The 17,683-nt window shown below is 35.8% G+C and overlaps 1 protein-coding gene across 11 annotated transcripts in view; it reads right to left on the bottom strand.

Moving 5' to 3' along the window:
- Positions 1–17,683, bottom strand: part of KDM6A (lysine demethylase 6A) — a 205,431-nt gene that overhangs the window by 24,729 nt on the left and 163,019 nt on the right. For all 11 annotated transcript variants that reach the window (XR_003677878.2, XM_028482583.2, XM_024116454.3 and 8 more), the window contains 6 exons: positions 12,280–12,409; positions 10,728–10,833; positions 9,714–9,919; positions 7,360–7,424; positions 7,212–7,286; positions 6,540–6,688 (listed from right to left, as the gene is read on the bottom strand). Coding sequence is in view for 10 of the 11 variants with exons in the window: in XM_028482583.2 (XP_028338384.1) it covers positions 6,540–6,688; positions 7,212–7,286; positions 7,360–7,424; positions 9,714–9,919; positions 10,728–10,833; positions 12,280–12,409 (731 nt within the window). In the remaining variant the exon portion in view is untranslated. The remainder of the gene's footprint in view (positions 1–6,539; positions 6,689–7,211; positions 7,287–7,359; positions 7,425–9,713; positions 9,920–10,727; positions 10,834–12,279; positions 12,410–17,683) is intronic.

Below are 17,683 nucleotides of genomic sequence, written 5' to 3'. Positions count from 1 at the left end.
ACAAGAAATCTGGACAATAAGTCAAAGGTTTACAGCAACCAAGCAACTGACAAAAAGAAAAGGTGACTTAAACACAGTAGGAGATCTTTATGTAACCTACCTTTTCTCTACCTCCAACACCGGTGTGGCAGTGGATTTAAAAGAGTAGTTTGTATTGCTAGTGTGAGTGTCCCTGGTTCTGGAGGGAGCAGAGTAATCTTGTTCCCAAAGAACTGTGTTCTTCTGTTTTGTCTACACTGCAGTTTCCCCAAAAGACTGACAGAAGGGACTTCTCTTTGTTTTACCTACCTCAGTACTCTATCAGGGCAAGCATTTCAATGGAGGAGGAGCCCCCCCCAAACACTGTAAGACTAAAGAACAAGCTGATACCACCAAGGACAAAAACAAAAACAAAACAAACAAAATAACCAGTTGGGGCAAACAAAAGACATGCCAAAGGCTTGGAAGGAAAAGCTGGGGAGTGAGATTTTAGGGGAATAAAGGCTTTGAAAAGTTCCTGTGTATACTGTAGAATTTAGAAGCCAAACACATATGCAGGGCAAGAGGTATGCTCAGAAAAAAACCTAAGAAGACCATAAACTAACCTCTCGCTGACCTTTAGGCTCAGTGCAAGCAAGGAAGTAAAAGCTAAAGTAGAGTTGTAAGCAGCATGGCTGAGTGTAGAAGGAGTGACTCAAAATGGAGGCAATCGGGACTTCCCTGGTGGTCCAGTGGGTAAGACTCTGCACTCCCAATGCAGGGGCCCCAGGTTCGATCCCTGGTCCAGGAACTAGATCCCACATGCATATGCTGCAACTAAGAGTTCGCATACCGCCACTAAGAAGCCCGTGTGCCACAAATATGAAGCTGCATGCCGCAACTAAAAGATCCCGTGTGCCGCAATGAAGACCTGGCGCAGCCAAAGTAAAATAAATAAATAAAATAAAATTTAAAAATGGAGGCAATCTGCAAAGACCTAGAGAATTCTTTTTTCTTTTTCCCACTCTTCTTTCCTTTTTTGGCCACCAGGCATTTAAAGAAATCCCTGTCATATCACTGCTGAGATAATTAATAGAAAGGAGACTTCAGTGCCCACACACGACAAGGAATACAGTCTTTGCGAAAACAGTGTGAATACTATATATAAAATAGATAACTAGCAAGGATAACTAGTAACTACTGTATAACTCTACTCAATACTCTGTATGGCCTATATGAGAAAACAATCTAAAAAAGAGCAGATATACGTATATGTATAACAGAAAAAAAAAATAGTGTGGAAAGTCACTAAACGAATAGATGACTATAGCCCACAACAAGCAACAACAACAAATCTTAGAAAGAGAGGAGAATCTGATTTCTGTAACTGCTTCATCGTAATATTCAAAATGTCAAAACACTAGCAGAGCATTATGCTAAAGGTACAAAGACTTCAGAGACTACATGACTACATCCTACAGAGAATATACTCAAATACTCGAAGTCAGTTTTCAACAAAAAATCATGAGGCATGTAAAGAAACAAGAAAGTATTGTTCAGTCACCGAGAGAAAAGGAAAACAAAAAAGAAAGAAATTAGCAAAAGCTATTCCTGAAAAGGCACAGACACTGGACTTACTAGGCAAATACTTTATATCAACTATCTTAAAATATGCATAAAGAGCTAAAGAAAACCATGTAAAAGAACAAAAGGAGGGACTTCCCTGGTGGCGCAGTGGTTAAGAATCCGCCTGCCAATGCAGGGACACGTGTTTAAGCCCTGGTCCGGGAAGATCCCACATGCCACGGAGCAACTAAGCCTGTGCGTCACAACTACTGAAGCCTGCGCGCCTAGAGCCCGTGCTCTGCAGCAAGAAAAGCCACCGCAATGAGAAGCCCGCGCGCTGCAACAAAGAGTAGCCCCCACTCACCGCAACGGAGACCCAACGCAGCCAAAAAAATAAATTAAAAAAAAAAAAAAAGGAAACAAGGAGAATGATGTCTCAACAAACATTATCAATGAAGAGACAGAAATCATAATAAGGAACGAAATAAAAGTTGAAGCTGGAAAATATAATAAATGAAATAAATTCACTACTGGGCTTCTCAACAGCAGACGTGAACAGGCTAAAGAAAGAATCAGCAAACTTACAGATACGTCAAATGAAACTATACATTCTGGGGAGAAGAAAGCAAACAATGAAAAAAACTTCACAGACCCTAAGAGACCTGTGCGACACCATCAAATATGCTAACATATGCATTGTGGGAGTCCCAGAAGAAGAAGAGAAAAGGGCAGTAAGAATATTTGAAGAAATGATGGTCAAAAACTTCCCAAATTTGACAAACAACATGAATCTACATATCCAAGAAGCTCAAGGAACTCTAGGAAAGATAAACTCAAAAAGATCCACACTGGGCTTCCCTGGTGGCGCAGTGGTTGAGAGTCCGCCTGCCGATGCAGGGGACACAGGTTCGTGTCCCGGCCCAGGAAAATCCCACATGCCGTGGAGCGGCTGGGCCCGTGAGCCATGGCTGCTGAGCCTGCGCGTCCGGAGCCTGTGCTCTGCAACGGGAGAGGCCACAACAATGAGAGGCCCCCGTACCGCAAAAAAAAAAAAGATCCACACTAAGACACATTAATAATCAAGCTGTAGAAAGGCAAAGAAAATCTAGAAAGAAGGAAAAGAGAAGTGACTGTCACATACACGGATCATCAATAAAATAGCTGGTTTCATATCAGAAACCATGGAGGCCAGAAAGCAATGGCTTAACACATTTAAATTGCTGAAAGGAAAAAAAAATTAACCAAGAATCTGGCAAAACTACTCTTCAAACATAAAAGAGAATCTAGTCAATCTGCTCTATAAGAAATGCTAGAGTTTTTCAGGTTGAAATGAAAGAATATAAGACAGCAACTCAAAGCCCTATGAAGAGATAAGGGACCACATGAAGACTCACACTCCAATTTTGAAACTTACCTCAAAGGTAGAGTAATCAAACCTGTGTGGTACTGACATAAAGACAGAGACGTAAATCAGTGGAAAAACATCAAGATTCCAGAAATAAACCCATACATCTATGGTCAACTGATTTTCAACAAAGGTGTTAAGATCATTTAACAGAGGAAAAAATAGTCTTTCCAACAAATGGTGCTGGGACAACAGGATAGCTATATGTAAAAGAATACTGTTGGACCCTTAGCTCATACCATACCCAAAAATCTAACTCAAAATGGATCAAAGATCTAAATATAAGAGCTAGAATTATAAAAATCTACGAAGAAAACATAGAGGCAAATCTTTACAACTCTGGATTTGGCAATGGTTTCTTAGATATGACACTGAAAGCATGAGCAACCAAAGGAAAAATGAATAAATTGAACTTCATCAAAATTTAAAACTTTAGTGCATCAAAGGACACAATCAAGAGAGTGAAATGATAACCTACAAAATGGGAGCAAATACTGCAAATCATATATCTGATAAAGAATTAATATCCAGAATATATAAAGACCTCTTGGAACTCAACAACAAAAGGACAAACAACTCAATTAAAAAATGAAGAAAGAACTTGACAGTCATTTCCCCCAGAGTAGATATACAAATGGACAACAAGCACATGAAAATCAAAACCATAATGAAAAAACATGTCATATCCGCTAGGTCAGCCATAATAAGAAAAAAATGGAAAATAATCAATGCAGGTGAGGATGTGGAAAAATTGGAACCTTTGCACACTGCTGTCAGGAATGTAAAATGTTGCAGCTGCTGTAGAAAGCAGTTTGGAAGTCCTCAAAAAATTAAACACAGAATTGCTATATGACCCAGCAATTCTAATTCTAGGTATATAACCAAAAGAAGTGGAAACAGGTATTCAAACAAAATCTTGTACATGAATGTTTACAGAAACACTGTAGTCACAACAGCTAAAAAGTGGAAGCATCCCAAATGCTCAAGTGATGAATGGATAAAAAATGTTCTATATCCATACGATGGAATATTATTTGGCCATAAAAAGAAATGAACCATTGATACAATATGGATGAACCTCAAAAACATGCTAAGTGAAAGAAGCCAGACACAAAAGGCAACATATTATATGATTCCATTCATATGAAACATCCAGAACAGGTAACTCTATACAGCCAGAAAGCAGACTAGGGGTTGTGAGGGGCTGAGAGGAAGGGGGGAAATGGGACGACTACTTAATTGGTATGGGGTTTCCTTTTGGGCTGATGAAAATGTCTTGGAACTACACAGAGGTGATGGCTACACAGCATAGTGAATGTACTAAATGTGACTGAACTGCACACTTCAAAGGGGTTACTTTTGTTATGTGACTTTTACCTCAATAAAGAAAAATGTAGTTGCTCTTGCCATACCCTGTCTGTGCACACCACACCCTGACTCTTCTATATATCATAGTATAATGTGAAGACAGTACTCTTAATACTTACAACTGTCTCTTACCACAGGTAGATGGCTGGAATTGTCCATGGCATGGACTCTAAATAAAATTTACCTCTAATTAAAACTAGAGATGTTGGGACCCCATCATCTTACTAAAAACCTTTCAGGATAGAGCCTGAGAGCATCTCTAGTTTAGAACATAGACTGATCATAAAGTCCATTAAAGCAGGTTACATACCTATCTAGGTAACTCCGGGAACAAAGTGTTTGCCCCATGAAAAAGTATTCAAAATAATTTTTTAAAACTGAACGGAACTAATTAACATTTCTAATATCAAGTTGTCTAATACAGTAACCACCTTAAATACGGTAATGTGAACTGAGATGTGCAGCAGCTGCAAAGTACATACTGGATTTCAAAGACAATATAAAAAGGGGGGGAAGTCCCAAAAATTTTTATACTGATTACATGTTAAAATGATAATATTTAGATATATCTGGGTTAAAATTAATTTCACCTATTTATTTTTACATTAATGTCACTATAAAATTTTAAGTCATATATGTCACTTGCATTATATTTCTATTGGACAGCACTACCCTAAGGGAATTCTTTAAAGAATTCTTTAACGTTCCATAGGACACTTCTGAAAAACTAATACCCTGTATATAAACCAACCAAAAAATCCCCAACAGTCTAGACACAAGTGACAAAGGGATCTATCAAGTTTGCTTACCCCTTGATGTGTAATGAAAAACTGTATTCTTTGAAGTGGGGATAATACTATTTGCATAAAATAATTCAAATTGATGAGAGAAAATTTTGGTTGAGATGAATCTTAATAGAACCAGTACTATATGCATATCCAATACTACATGCATAAGAAAAATGAACTCTAGAGAGTTCGAATAACTTGCTTAGCATTTACATTGGAATCTAAATGACAGAGCAGGGAGTAGATAGGTCTTCTGCCATTTATTCCAGAACTGTTTCCACTTTATCCAATTATGGATAAAATATCACAAAATTAGGCTTCCAATGGCCTGAGGACAAAAACTACAGCCTAATCCTGGCTGTACATTAGAATTCTCTGGAGAACTTTTTTTTTTTTTTTTTAATATGGATGCCTGGATCCCAATCTCCAGATATTAGTCAACTATATATTTTTTAAAACTTTACCAGAAGATTCTAATGAGCAGCCAGAACCGGGAACCACTGACCTACATTACCCAGACACAAGCATAGCCTATTCTGAAACAATTTTTTAGCTACAATTAAATAAGCAGGTAATAAAGAAGGAAGCAATCTGTCTTCAAACCATAGCTACTTCAAGTAGCAGACAAGCACATGAGGGTGATATGCTGCCTTGTAGGCATTGGTACAACTGAACTCGTTATTACCAACACCCATCCTAATTGTTAAGTATTTTGAACATCACCCTGTGAAATTTCATGTCAATTAAAGGGAGCACAAAAAACATGATACATTAGTATCGGACAGAATTTTAAGTCTAAAACCAATGTAACTTCATTTTACAAATGGAGCAAAAAAAAAAAAAAAAAAAAAAAAAGACCCAGAGAAGAAATGTGACTTGCCAAAGTGACAAGCCTAGTTAGTGGTAAAGTCTGGACTAGATACTATGGTGAGTCTAGTAATGTCTCCACATCAAGTGTCAGTGTAAACTGTACACTGTAACCCAATCAGACGATTGCAACCTACACCTTCTTTTTTAAATGAAATAGAATGGAATAGATTAGAAAATGTATTGTTCTATGAAACTGTTTTTGTATACATACATGTGCACTAGGTCATAATATAAAATATATTTCTTATTGTGATTGTGGTAAAAATAAGTTTAGAAAAAACCATCACACTGCAGTAGATGGTATCAAAAGTAGTCTTTAAGTCACAGGGACGTATTTTCCCAGGAGTGCTCCAATGACCGTGTTTCCAGATTACATTGCTATTGTTTCAGGGATATTATATTTCAAAAAAGATACTACCAAGTGGAAAAATCTTAATAATCTGAGCTCAGTTCAAGAGTCAAACCTTGTAATAGAAATAAGCCTTTCAGTTTCATTCATTATAAATGGAAAGAATCCAGTTGTCTTTTTCATGTTTCGCATTTTGATCAATTTGTGTGTCAATATGTTAGTTCATAAAAGTTACCTGGTGTTCTACTTCCTGGAACTTTCATGTATAGCTGAACTGTGTTCATACCCAGTATGGTATGACCAACGTGGCTTAGAAGATTTCCTGCTGATACAACACGCACAAAAGCAGGAAGTTTAGTCAGCTCATGTAGCTGCAACTTCCACCTGCAATAAAATATCAGATCAAGAGTGAAACCCTGCTATAAATATTTGTAGAAGTTAACCATTTCTTCAAAAACCTTGTGTTCCAATCAGAAAAACAATCAAATCTATAAATATTTTACTTTTGCATAGGAAACCCTGGAATGCTTAAATTTTTTAATTTTGCAAAGAAAACTTCCAAACAAAAAGAAGCATAAAAATTATTAAGTAAATAAAAGAAAAAACTGACTTCCCTATTTTTATAATTTTTGTATAATTCTATTTTACAAATATATTTTATATAAATATAATTTTATGATTATAACACTACATATAGAAGGGTCTTGATGAAAATTTGTACAAGAATTTTAAGTCAAAGAAAATAATCACAAAACCTAGCAAAAATAATTTGGCTAAAACTTGTATATCAACTTAGAAAAATGACAAGGAAGAAAAAAACAGAAGAGGAAGTTGTAGACAATTCTCAGTCTTGCTAATAGGAAACCTCTTTGCATCAGTTCACAGGAACACTACTATGAAGACTTACTTTTTGTCATCAGACAGGTCAATGTTGGTCCCAAACTTTATGGTTTTAAAGGGTCCTTTCCTTCTCCTCCCAGAACTTAAAAAGAGAGATAATATTAGAAACATGCCTTTTAAACAGAAATACTAAGTGGACATTACAAACGACTTACTTATCTGAAGACGTAGATTCATTATCTGAGTGGTCTTTATGGTGACTTCTTTTCTCATTTTCTTCCTACAGATTAAGCAAAAAGCAATCCAGCTTAGTATGTATTCTACAACCAGATATCCTTTCCATCATACAATTGAAAAGTTTACATATAGATCAGTGGTGTTACCTACAGACCTCTTTCACATGAAAATTTCTTCAAAGACCACATTAAATAGAAAGTCAAGAAAAGTCAAAGCTCACTGGCATGGTATCCAACCTCCTCCATCGGCCACAAAGTTATCCTGAGTTCTTCCTTATTAATATTCTTCTATAAGGGGAAAAACTAGAGATTCTCATTCTTGGCCCATTTTCAAGAGAGGAAATTTAAGGAAAGTTGAGAGGCCTAAGAAGTGTCAATCTTGATTATAAATTTCCTAAACTAACAGAGATGTGTGCGTGTGTATGTAGCTATATATGTATGGAATACATAGGGAAGGGGGGAGGGTAAGATGTTCTCTATTCTTTATTATAGACAAATGGAAGAAGTTCTTCCTGGGTTAAATCTTTTTTTCCCCCCACAATGAATTATACATGAATGATAAACATTTACAACATTATTAAGTAAATTAAGTGTTGGATAAATATAGGTGCTTTTCAATGAAAATATTACTATTATTTATGATTTCTGTGTCACAGACATGGTATCTCTTAATACTGTCCTACGATTTCTGAGTTAACTATACTTAGTGACATTCTGGCCTCCCTCCTTCTAAATGTATATGTTTTTTAAACATTTGTCAAGTTTTCCACACATAATGGTCCATACCTCCAAGGCACACAAGAAATCACTGTTTCTTTGATTATGGATCCCTTTCCATTTAAGTACTGTGCCTCTCATCTTCTTCCAAATACTTCTTTGATGATTCTGAATCCTGCTTACTATCTATTCTTTTCTGATCGTAATACTACCACAGAGTTGAAGTATCTCAAAAGTTTGAACCAGAGAGATTTATATGGACAACAAATTCACTGCAACTCGTGAAAGTTGCAGGATAGTTTTTATTAAATGAATTTCTCTATAGGATATGGGGAGTGGTAGTAAGAAAGGAACACAAATATATGATTAGCAGGTACAAATGTTGCCTTAATTGAAAATGTGAACTCAGGGGCTTCCCTGGTGGCGCAGTGGTTGCGCGTCCGCCTGCCGATGCGGGGGAGCCGGGTTCGCGCCCCGGTCTGGGAGGATCCCACGTGCCGCGGAGCGGCTGGGCCCGTGAGCCATGGCCGCTGGGCCTGCGCGTCCGGAGCCTGTGCTCCGCAACGGGAGAGGCCGCGGCAGGGGGAGGCCCACATACCACAAAAAAAAAAAAAAAAAAAAAAAAAAAAAAGAAAATGTGAACTCAGGGCAAAATTTTAAACAGAGATAAGCAAATCTAATGAACTACAAATTAAAGACTTGCAGGTGCATATTAAATTTCAGCTGTGGGATATGTACAGAACAACTTAGTACAGATAAGTGTTTGAGTAATACATTTAATAAACTCACTTTTATGGATGTTTTATGTTCACTTCATAGGAGAATTCAAAGTTCTCATTTCATTGCTAAAGGATTTTAATAATGCCTCATTGCTGAAAGTCCTATGAGTCTTTTAATGATAATCCTGATTATTTTTCAAAGTTTTATTCTTTTATTTTTCTGTATATTTTGAAATAATTAATTTATGCCTCTCCTGGAGTTTTCTCTTTTAAACTGAGATGGGTAATGCTTCTTGGGGGAGTTATATATCAGATAATACTAACCTGGTAGAGTTTAATGGGAAGGAATAAGACAAGGGATTCTGCAAGCATAAAGCAAAGTTAAGATTTAGTTTATCCTTTCATCAGTGGTTCCCAATCAGGGATAATTTTGCCCTGCAGGGGACATCTGGCATGTCTGGACACATTTTTGATTGTCATAACTGGGATAGGGGTTAAGGGGTGTGCTATGGACATATAGTAGGGAGAGGCCAGGGATGCTACTAAATATTCTACAATACACAGGACAGCTCCCCACAACAAAGAATTACCCAACCCAAAGTGTGAATAACGCCAAGGTTAAGAAACCCTTCTCTAAACAGAAATATCCCAGAAATGAGGAAGACATCTCACTAGACAGTAACAATATTTATCAACCCAAAGGTTTGCTTAGACTTAGTAGTAAGAGCAAACCGGATAGCACTTATAAAGTATGTTATAAAAATAATAATCATAAACTATTTTATATAACATAAAATGAGATGTTTACAAAAGTAAAGTGCCCTTTCAAAGTAAACTATAAAATAATAAAACAAACGATCTCCAAAATAAAATAATCTTCAGGAAATAAATACTTACTCTCAATGATTCCTGGAAAGAGGAGGCCTGGTACTGTGCATATTTAGCAATTGTAGTATGAGATCGATTACTTTCACAGTGCCAGATTTTCTTCGTTCCAGTGGGATCCCAGTTTTCATCTGCTGGCTGCAACAACTGTGTCCTCACTTCCACCATGTGTTCATTGTTAGCTTCTACCAAAGTTTTGGTAGAGAAAAGTCCCAGGTCTTCATAAATAAATAAATGTAGTTAATAAATAAAATTATATTTGGAATAATATTTTATTTTTTTAACGTCTTTATTGGAGTATAATTGCTTTACAGTGTTACTTTCTGCTGTATAACAAAGTGAATCAGCTATATGCATACATATATCCCCGTATCCCCTTCCTCTTGCATCTCCCTCCCACCCTCATATATACACTACCAAATGTAAAATAGAGAGCTAGTGGAATAATATTTTTAAAGTGTTTTTTTTTTTAAGAAAAAAAAGGAAAATGTTTTATGGTGTTCTATCCAATCCCCCTAAAAACTAACCAGGGCCTCTGCACACCCTGAGCTTTGTGCCAGATTTGCACAACCATACGCTGAAGCCCTGGACCTAATCATCATGCCATCAACAGAGGGAGAATAATCAAGGGGCCAGGGGTTAAAGATTCACTTGTTTATTCAATCTCTGCGGGTGACAGGAACCACTTAGGGGGCTACAGTACTTATTAGTAATATCAAATTTTACCTATATTTTATCTTTAAAAAATTTCTTCTATTAGTCAACCTAAATCATAATTATAATTATACAATTGGATGAAAATAAAAGCTAAATTAAAACACCACCAGTTAATTTAACCATTATCATCGTATCTTCACGTTATGGATTAAAGAAGTAATAAGTACTCTTTCTCTCTCTCACACACATATTAAAATGAAAATGTGAAAAACTACAAAAGAATAGAGCAAAGTTTCTGCCAGTGCTTTAGAAGTTAATAGACAGTAAAGGAAATATATACACTTTTCCTTTTTCTTATTTAAAGCTTACCCAACTTAAGAGCTCCAGCAAGGCCACGTATTACTGTAACAGGGTTGTTTGGATTTGTACAAAATTGGTGTAATGGAGGAAAGAAAGCATCACGTTTATTTTCCAACTGTAAAATTAAAACGTATTGTTAGAGCTCCATAAAGCAGACCTTTTAGAAAATATTATGCCAAATTTATATTCATTATTTACTGCAATTTAAATAAATAATACATCCTATGTGTTGTTATTCCTATTTTACGTTTTATAGCATTTTATCACTATGTCTTTTGATTCTAATTGTAATTAGTAACCACATACATTTCTCTTGTCCATTATATCTTGAACAAAATATGTGAGAGAGATACAGAAGAAAGTCCTATCATATGCTACAATGTGGATGAATCTTGAAGACACTTTAAGTGAAAATAAACCAGTTACAAAAAGAAAAATTGTGTATAATTTCACTTATATGAGATATCTAAAGTAGTCAAATTCATAGAAACAGAAAGTAAAGTGGTGGTTACCAGGGGCTGGGGAGACCAGGGAAGAGGGAGTTGTTTTTTAATGTGTGTAGAATTTCAGATTTGCCAGATGAAAATGTTCTGGAGAGCTGTTTTGAAACAATTAGAATATACTTAACACTATGGAACTGTACACTTAAAAATGGTGAAGATGATATATTTTATGTTATGTGGTTTTTCTCTTATCACAAAAGAGAGGAAAAAAAATCAGCATTTAAAATAATATTACCAAAATGAAAGCAGGCTGAAGAAGACAACCCGTAAAAGATAAATAATAATTTTGCATTTTCCCCCCCTCAGACCTCAGTATAAAAGTTTTATTACACGTGTATCCCAGTGCTTCCCTTACATACTAAAGGATTAATATGATAACAGTTGGCTCCTAGAGGGTGAAAATAGGGCCAAATCTCCAAAAACACTCAATAGTTTAAAATTTCTTCATTTGGGGAAGAAGTGGGAAGATGGAAGGAAATGGGGTAGGAGGACCTATTTCGGAGAAACATAAATAAGAGCTGCTTTGATTGACTCTTATCAACTTCCTATACCACATGTCTAAATGTCAATTAAGTAAAACTAATCCCCAGTTTTAAATAATCTATTAAGCTTTTTAATGACATATTTATTGTCACATTTTATGTTCTCGAACACTTTTTTTTGAAGGTAAATATTTTTTTTTTTTGGTAGATGTATAAAACAGAATGAATGTTAAGGTCCTTACAACTAGTAGAATGCAGATTTAAAACACAGCTTACTCAAAAAGAAGTTACACTTTTAGGTAGTTTTTGCCTAAATCTGCTCAAAACTGGGTGCAGTAAAAAGTATTTCTCACTACTGTAATGTAATCGCAGTTAATAGCTGAGAAGGCATGTTTTAAATGCTATTACAAAGTCTTTTTGAATACATCGTTTTTTTCCCCGAAACATTCAAGCTGCTGCCAATAATTCTAAAGTTGCCTAAAGGGCATCCAAATTGATTTAAAGCAAGATCTTATGAAAGACAGGTAGGTGCAAACACTGGTTTGATTTACTTCTAGTCAGTCAATTCAGACTCACATAAATACTAGGTGTAGGTGGATTCAACTTGTCCTTTGGCAAGGGAGGGTATGGTGAAGATGGTGGTCTTGGAGGCGGACATTTATCCAATAAAATGCTACTGTTAGATAAGCCATTTTTACCTAGATTCCTTAAAAAAAGAAGAAGGGAGAATAAATCAGCTGTACATTTATTTAGAAAACAGAAAAAAAAATCCTGAATTAAGTCCTAATTAAATTACTGGGTAGTTGCAGAAATCCATGAGATTTGGATCCACCAGGAAAGAACTGAGAACATTTATTCATTTTAGTAATTACTTAGCTTGATTTCCCATATCTCCCACTGAAGAAAAGTAATAGAAAAGATACTACAACACACGAATTATTGATGACATTTCCTTATTTCACTGGTAATTTTCCAATATATTTTCTTTACCTTAAGAACAAACACAAACTCCAATTTCCTCTCCACCAACTTCCACCACCAGATTCTTTCCATTAAATGTTAAAACAAAAACTTGACCAAAAAAGGTCTAGGTAATAGGAAAAATAGAATATACCTCTCTTTCTATGTCTCATCTCAGTAACTATAACCAGAATATCTTAGTGACAATTCTCAAACCTGAAAAGACCTTTTCCTTTCTTTTCTCAAATGTTGGAAAGAATTTTCCATGTAACTCCTTGGCAAAATTCAGCAAGACTCCAACCTACTAAATTTTACAGCTAATTATACCAATTTTTAAAATGAGGCATATAGTTGCTATCCATTATCTGACACTCTATATAATGATTACTTACTAGTATTTGGTGTTTCTTTTTCTTTAATGAAGGTATCATGTTTGTTAAATTACAGATTATTAAAATATGGTAGAATTATTCCCAAACTGCAATTCTTTTAGTGTGAGAAAGAAAAAGAAAGATATTTCCAATTTCCTAAAGTTTCTACCTAACTCAGAAAATCAGCGAGATATAATTTTGAGCTTTCAAATCATTCCAGAGTAACTAATCTACCTCACCCAATTATTACAAGTTTGAAACTAATCATTACATTAAACTATCAAATACTCTTAATATATTAAAATTTCAGATAAGAATTTGAAAACTGTAATTATGGTAGGGAGTTTAAAACTTAGTAATTTTACTTACTGAAGAAGGAACTAGCAAATTTTCATCATAAATAATAAAGGTTGAATCAAAATTAATTTTCCTTATTTTGCTATATTTTTCTAGCAGTGGAATTTTGTAGCTTTTGTAGCACTGGAAAAACCTTACAAATCAGCCTGTTTTGGTTGGCTGTAATGAAACTAAGGCTTGAAATTTCACTGTTACACACTTTTGAGATGTTACACTATAGCATCACAGGTGACCCTTTTTAAATTTTCTCAACTCAAGTAAAAACAAGAGTTCAAGACAAGTATCAAAGAATGAATTAAGTTTAAAATAACTTTTTTTAAGTACGTGAAAATAGTCATTAAAGTGAAATTTTAAGTTCAACTAACATTTAAGGTTAAAGGTTAAATAAATGAATATTCTACTCATTACCAGCTTTCAATATATCTCTCCACAAAGTAGGAGTGCCCTGTACATTTAAAGATAGACATGGGCTTCCCTGGTGGCGCAGTGGTTGAGTCCGCCTGCCAATGCAGGGGACACGGGTTCGTGCCCCGGTCGGGGAAGATCCCACATGCCGCGGAGCGGCTGGGCCCCGTGAGCCATGGCCGCTGAGCCTGCTCGTCCGGAGCCTGTGCTCCGCAACGGGAGAGGTCACAACAGTGAGAGGCCCGTGTACCGCAAAAAAAAAAAAAAAAAAAAAAAAAAAGATAGACATGACATCTAACCTCTTAAATTTAGGTATAAAATTGGTATTAATTTATAAACTCCATGGCAGTAGAAAATATTTGGCTGGGACTAGTAAAGAAACAATTCAAATATTATCATTAAACCAATGCCAAGATAAAACATTCACTTACAATTTCCAAATAAATAATTAAGTTTTCATGCTGAATTGTTTATCTACCACTCTTCAACTTTAGAATTTAAACAAAATATGACTCCAAATACATAAAATTTGTTTGCCAGAGCAGGAGATGGATGTACTGTATAGTACTAATTAATATTTTAAGGAATTGGACCAAGTAGTTTAAGGATATGGACTGAGTATTAAAACTGTACCATAGGGCTTCCCTGGTGGCGCAGTGGTTGCGCGTCCGCCTGCCGATGCAGGGGAACCGGGTCCCGTGAGCCATGGCCGCTGAGCCTGCGCGTCCGGAGCCTGTGCTCCGCAACGGGAGAGGCCACAACAGAGGGAGGCCCGCATACCACAAAAAAAAAAAAAAAAAAAAAAAAAACTGTACCATAAAAGAGCATCTCATGCTAGTTAAACATGACACAAAAATTTAAGCTTCTACAACATTCTGGACATTGAGAAATGAGGCTAGAAAAAAAGGGTTTGATTGATTAGCAGAATTCTGCTTCTGTCATTTCTACAATTCTGTAACAATTAAAAGAAAAAAAGCAAATGGGAAAGTAAATAAAACAAAGAAAGCTGTAGCTGCCTTTATTTTAAAATAGAAAAAAAAAAGTGAGGCATGACTAAGGGAGCTGAAATTGACTCAGCCATTGAATGTTGCAATTATAATTTTTAAACAAAAAAGAAGCCAAAGTATTGTAGCCGCCTTCTGATGTATAGCATTGACCACAAAGATGAACCCAACAAAAAGTTAGATTAAAAATAACGAACACTTTAAAGACTAACCACATATGTGAAAATAAGAGGGTAGTGAGAATGCACTATGCAATCAAACTGTATCTAGCAGTTTCTTACTGTATTTCAAACATTGACTCCCTGCCTACTGAGGTCAAGTCTGGAACAAATAGGAATTTCCCTTAAGGAACTGATGTGGGTAGCTGTCTATATAGTGACTATAACCTTTTTCCACTGAAAATGCTAATGCAAAGACAGAGATGTGGATAACAGGAACAGACTTTATCTTCTGAACATGTAAATGCCCAACACTTTATAATACTTCAAGCCAAATAATGAAACTTTAATACAACAATCCAAAGTGGAGAAAGGCATTAAAGTTAAAGAAGCAGGTGCTGGGAAGGATTTAGATATTATCCCATTTTAAATCCTTTTCTCCCATCTTGAAACTCTTTTCCTGAGCAAAGTAGAGTAAGAAGAAATTAGTCATTGCCCCATTATTTTAAATTTTGGCTTAAACTTAATTTCAAATTCACCCTCATCATTTGGTAGAGAAATGAAACCGTGCTCTGTAGATAAACTGACCTACACTTTAATTATCTTTCGTTATGAAGTTCCTACACCAGAAACATCAAGTCTCTTGCACCTACGTCACTTTCCCCTTCTAAGTTCTGGACCCCTGCCCAGCTCAGGACACCATCAACAGAACAGAAATGGCAAACAACATGACACATACCATTTGCCACCTTGACTTTTCTCTAAGCCTCAGGAGATTTTTATCTCCAGTTTATCAGAGCATTTTTTTCTTGTCTCTTCATTAATAAACTGAGGCCTAAATTTATTGAAGTAACCCAAGCTACCCCACAGGTCTATAGTGTTTTGATGTATCTAGCTACTACAAACTGTCTTTAAGAGTTAAGAGCTAAAAATAAACCTCTAAAAATGTACTTTAAAATTCTGAAGTCAACGTTTATATACACCTCAAAACTGAGATGGAAAAGAGTATAATCTTTAATATATTAAACATCATCACACCTAGTTACCCACGGCATAAGACTTTATTAATGAAAACTTAAGGTAACTGCTACTGTTTAAAACTTGTACCTCCATGGAACTCTTTCTGACAATATTCTTCCAGAATACCCTTAGGTCCCATACGGTCCATGATATTAGTTTTGGACCGCTACATTTTCCCCCCTTTTCTAGCAACTTCCCTGAGACTACAGAGAATAGAAGAGGGAGGAAGACCCTGCTCCAGCAGCACTACCTAGGAAATGGGACAGAGGTCCCAGCCGCTGAGTGGAGAGCAGGTGGAGGGCAGTACAAATTGGCAGCAAGCCAAGGCATTGCATCCAAGGAGGGCTCAGTATAGCATTTGATGTGGATATTAAAACACGCCTATTCTCTTTAGGCCCAGAGTTGAAGTGAGTGATAGTGTAACATCTAGACAAAAGGACTAACATAAAAACCTTATTTTCTAAAGAATTATATTTTAGAAATTCAGGGATCTCAATTATGCTTTAGAAGAATTTAGCCTGACTTGGAGATCATCAGTGTGGTTTTAAGTCACTGACATGAAAAAATCTGGTAAGGCAGTTAAGATTAATTACAGAAGTTATCACGTTGTAGGCCACTGAGGAAAATGCTGCCAGCAATGTGGACCCAATAGGCAATACAAAGGAAATAATAAAATATGAAAAAGATGTAATTTGTGCTTTAATCTGTGCCACAATAATTAAAGATAACAGCTGAATAGTTAAAAACAACTGACAGAAAATAATGAAGAGCAATGGAAAATAAAACACAGACCAGAAGGCATTTTAAACATTCAAACTCAAATAGTCCTCAAAGAAAAAGAACCATAGTGTATTTACAGTATTAAAGTTCCAATATCACTTAATTATAACTTTTACAGGCAAAATTTATTCTTCTCCGTACTCCACTGCTCCTACCCCATGTTCCTCCCAAGCACCAACCATATAAAGAATAGCATTTAATTTCATCTTAGTCATTCATCAATGACAAACATTTAATGGTGGATCCACGGTACCTTCCAATAAAATAATCTGAATAGTAAAAAGGATAACCACACTTAAGACTGCAATAAATAAGACACATGAGCACTAGTAGCTGCAGGAAGAGAACTATTTTGAACTTTAAAATGCATTTTTAAAGGTATGTTAAATGTTAAAGGGTCAATGTAGACAAACCAGAACCAATGTGCAAATTTTCTGTTTATTTTCTATACTTTTTAAATTACAATCTACGAAAACAACAACAACCAAAAGGTCTTTTTAAAATCCACTATGTCACATAGTGGGTTTGAAACACAAACTTAAAACTTAATGTACTAGAAAATACTGCACAATTATTTACTGTGTTTGTTCCAGGCATGTTAACTGACTTTCATTAAAATTTAGTCACTTATAAAGAGGACAACAATTATGAGTAAATGTGAAAAAATTAGATATGTGCCATGCATAATGAAAAGGCCAGTAAGAATCTGTATGTCCTCCAAATACCAGAGAAAGACAGTTCCGCCTGATCCTTTGAATGAAGGGGTGGAGGAGACTAATTTCTTCCTAAATTTCTGAGGCCCCATCCTTTCAAGACAAGCAGAATATGGCTGCTCCTTTCAGAATGGCTGACAGTCTGTCATGTCTCTCCATTGCCCCTGATCCCCTCCCCTTCCTTCTTCTGCCTGCTTTATAAACTTCTAGAT

Source organism: Physeter macrocephalus, chromosome 21 (genome assembly GCF_002837175.3).
Source record: "Physeter macrocephalus isolate SW-GA chromosome 21, ASM283717v5, whole genome shotgun sequence".
In the NCBI taxonomy this organism is placed as follows: Eukaryota; Metazoa; Chordata; class Mammalia; order Artiodactyla; family Physeteridae; genus Physeter; species Physeter macrocephalus.
The sequence above is the reverse complement of the archived record's forward strand: the minus strand, read 5'-3'. Positions and strand labels throughout refer to the sequence as shown.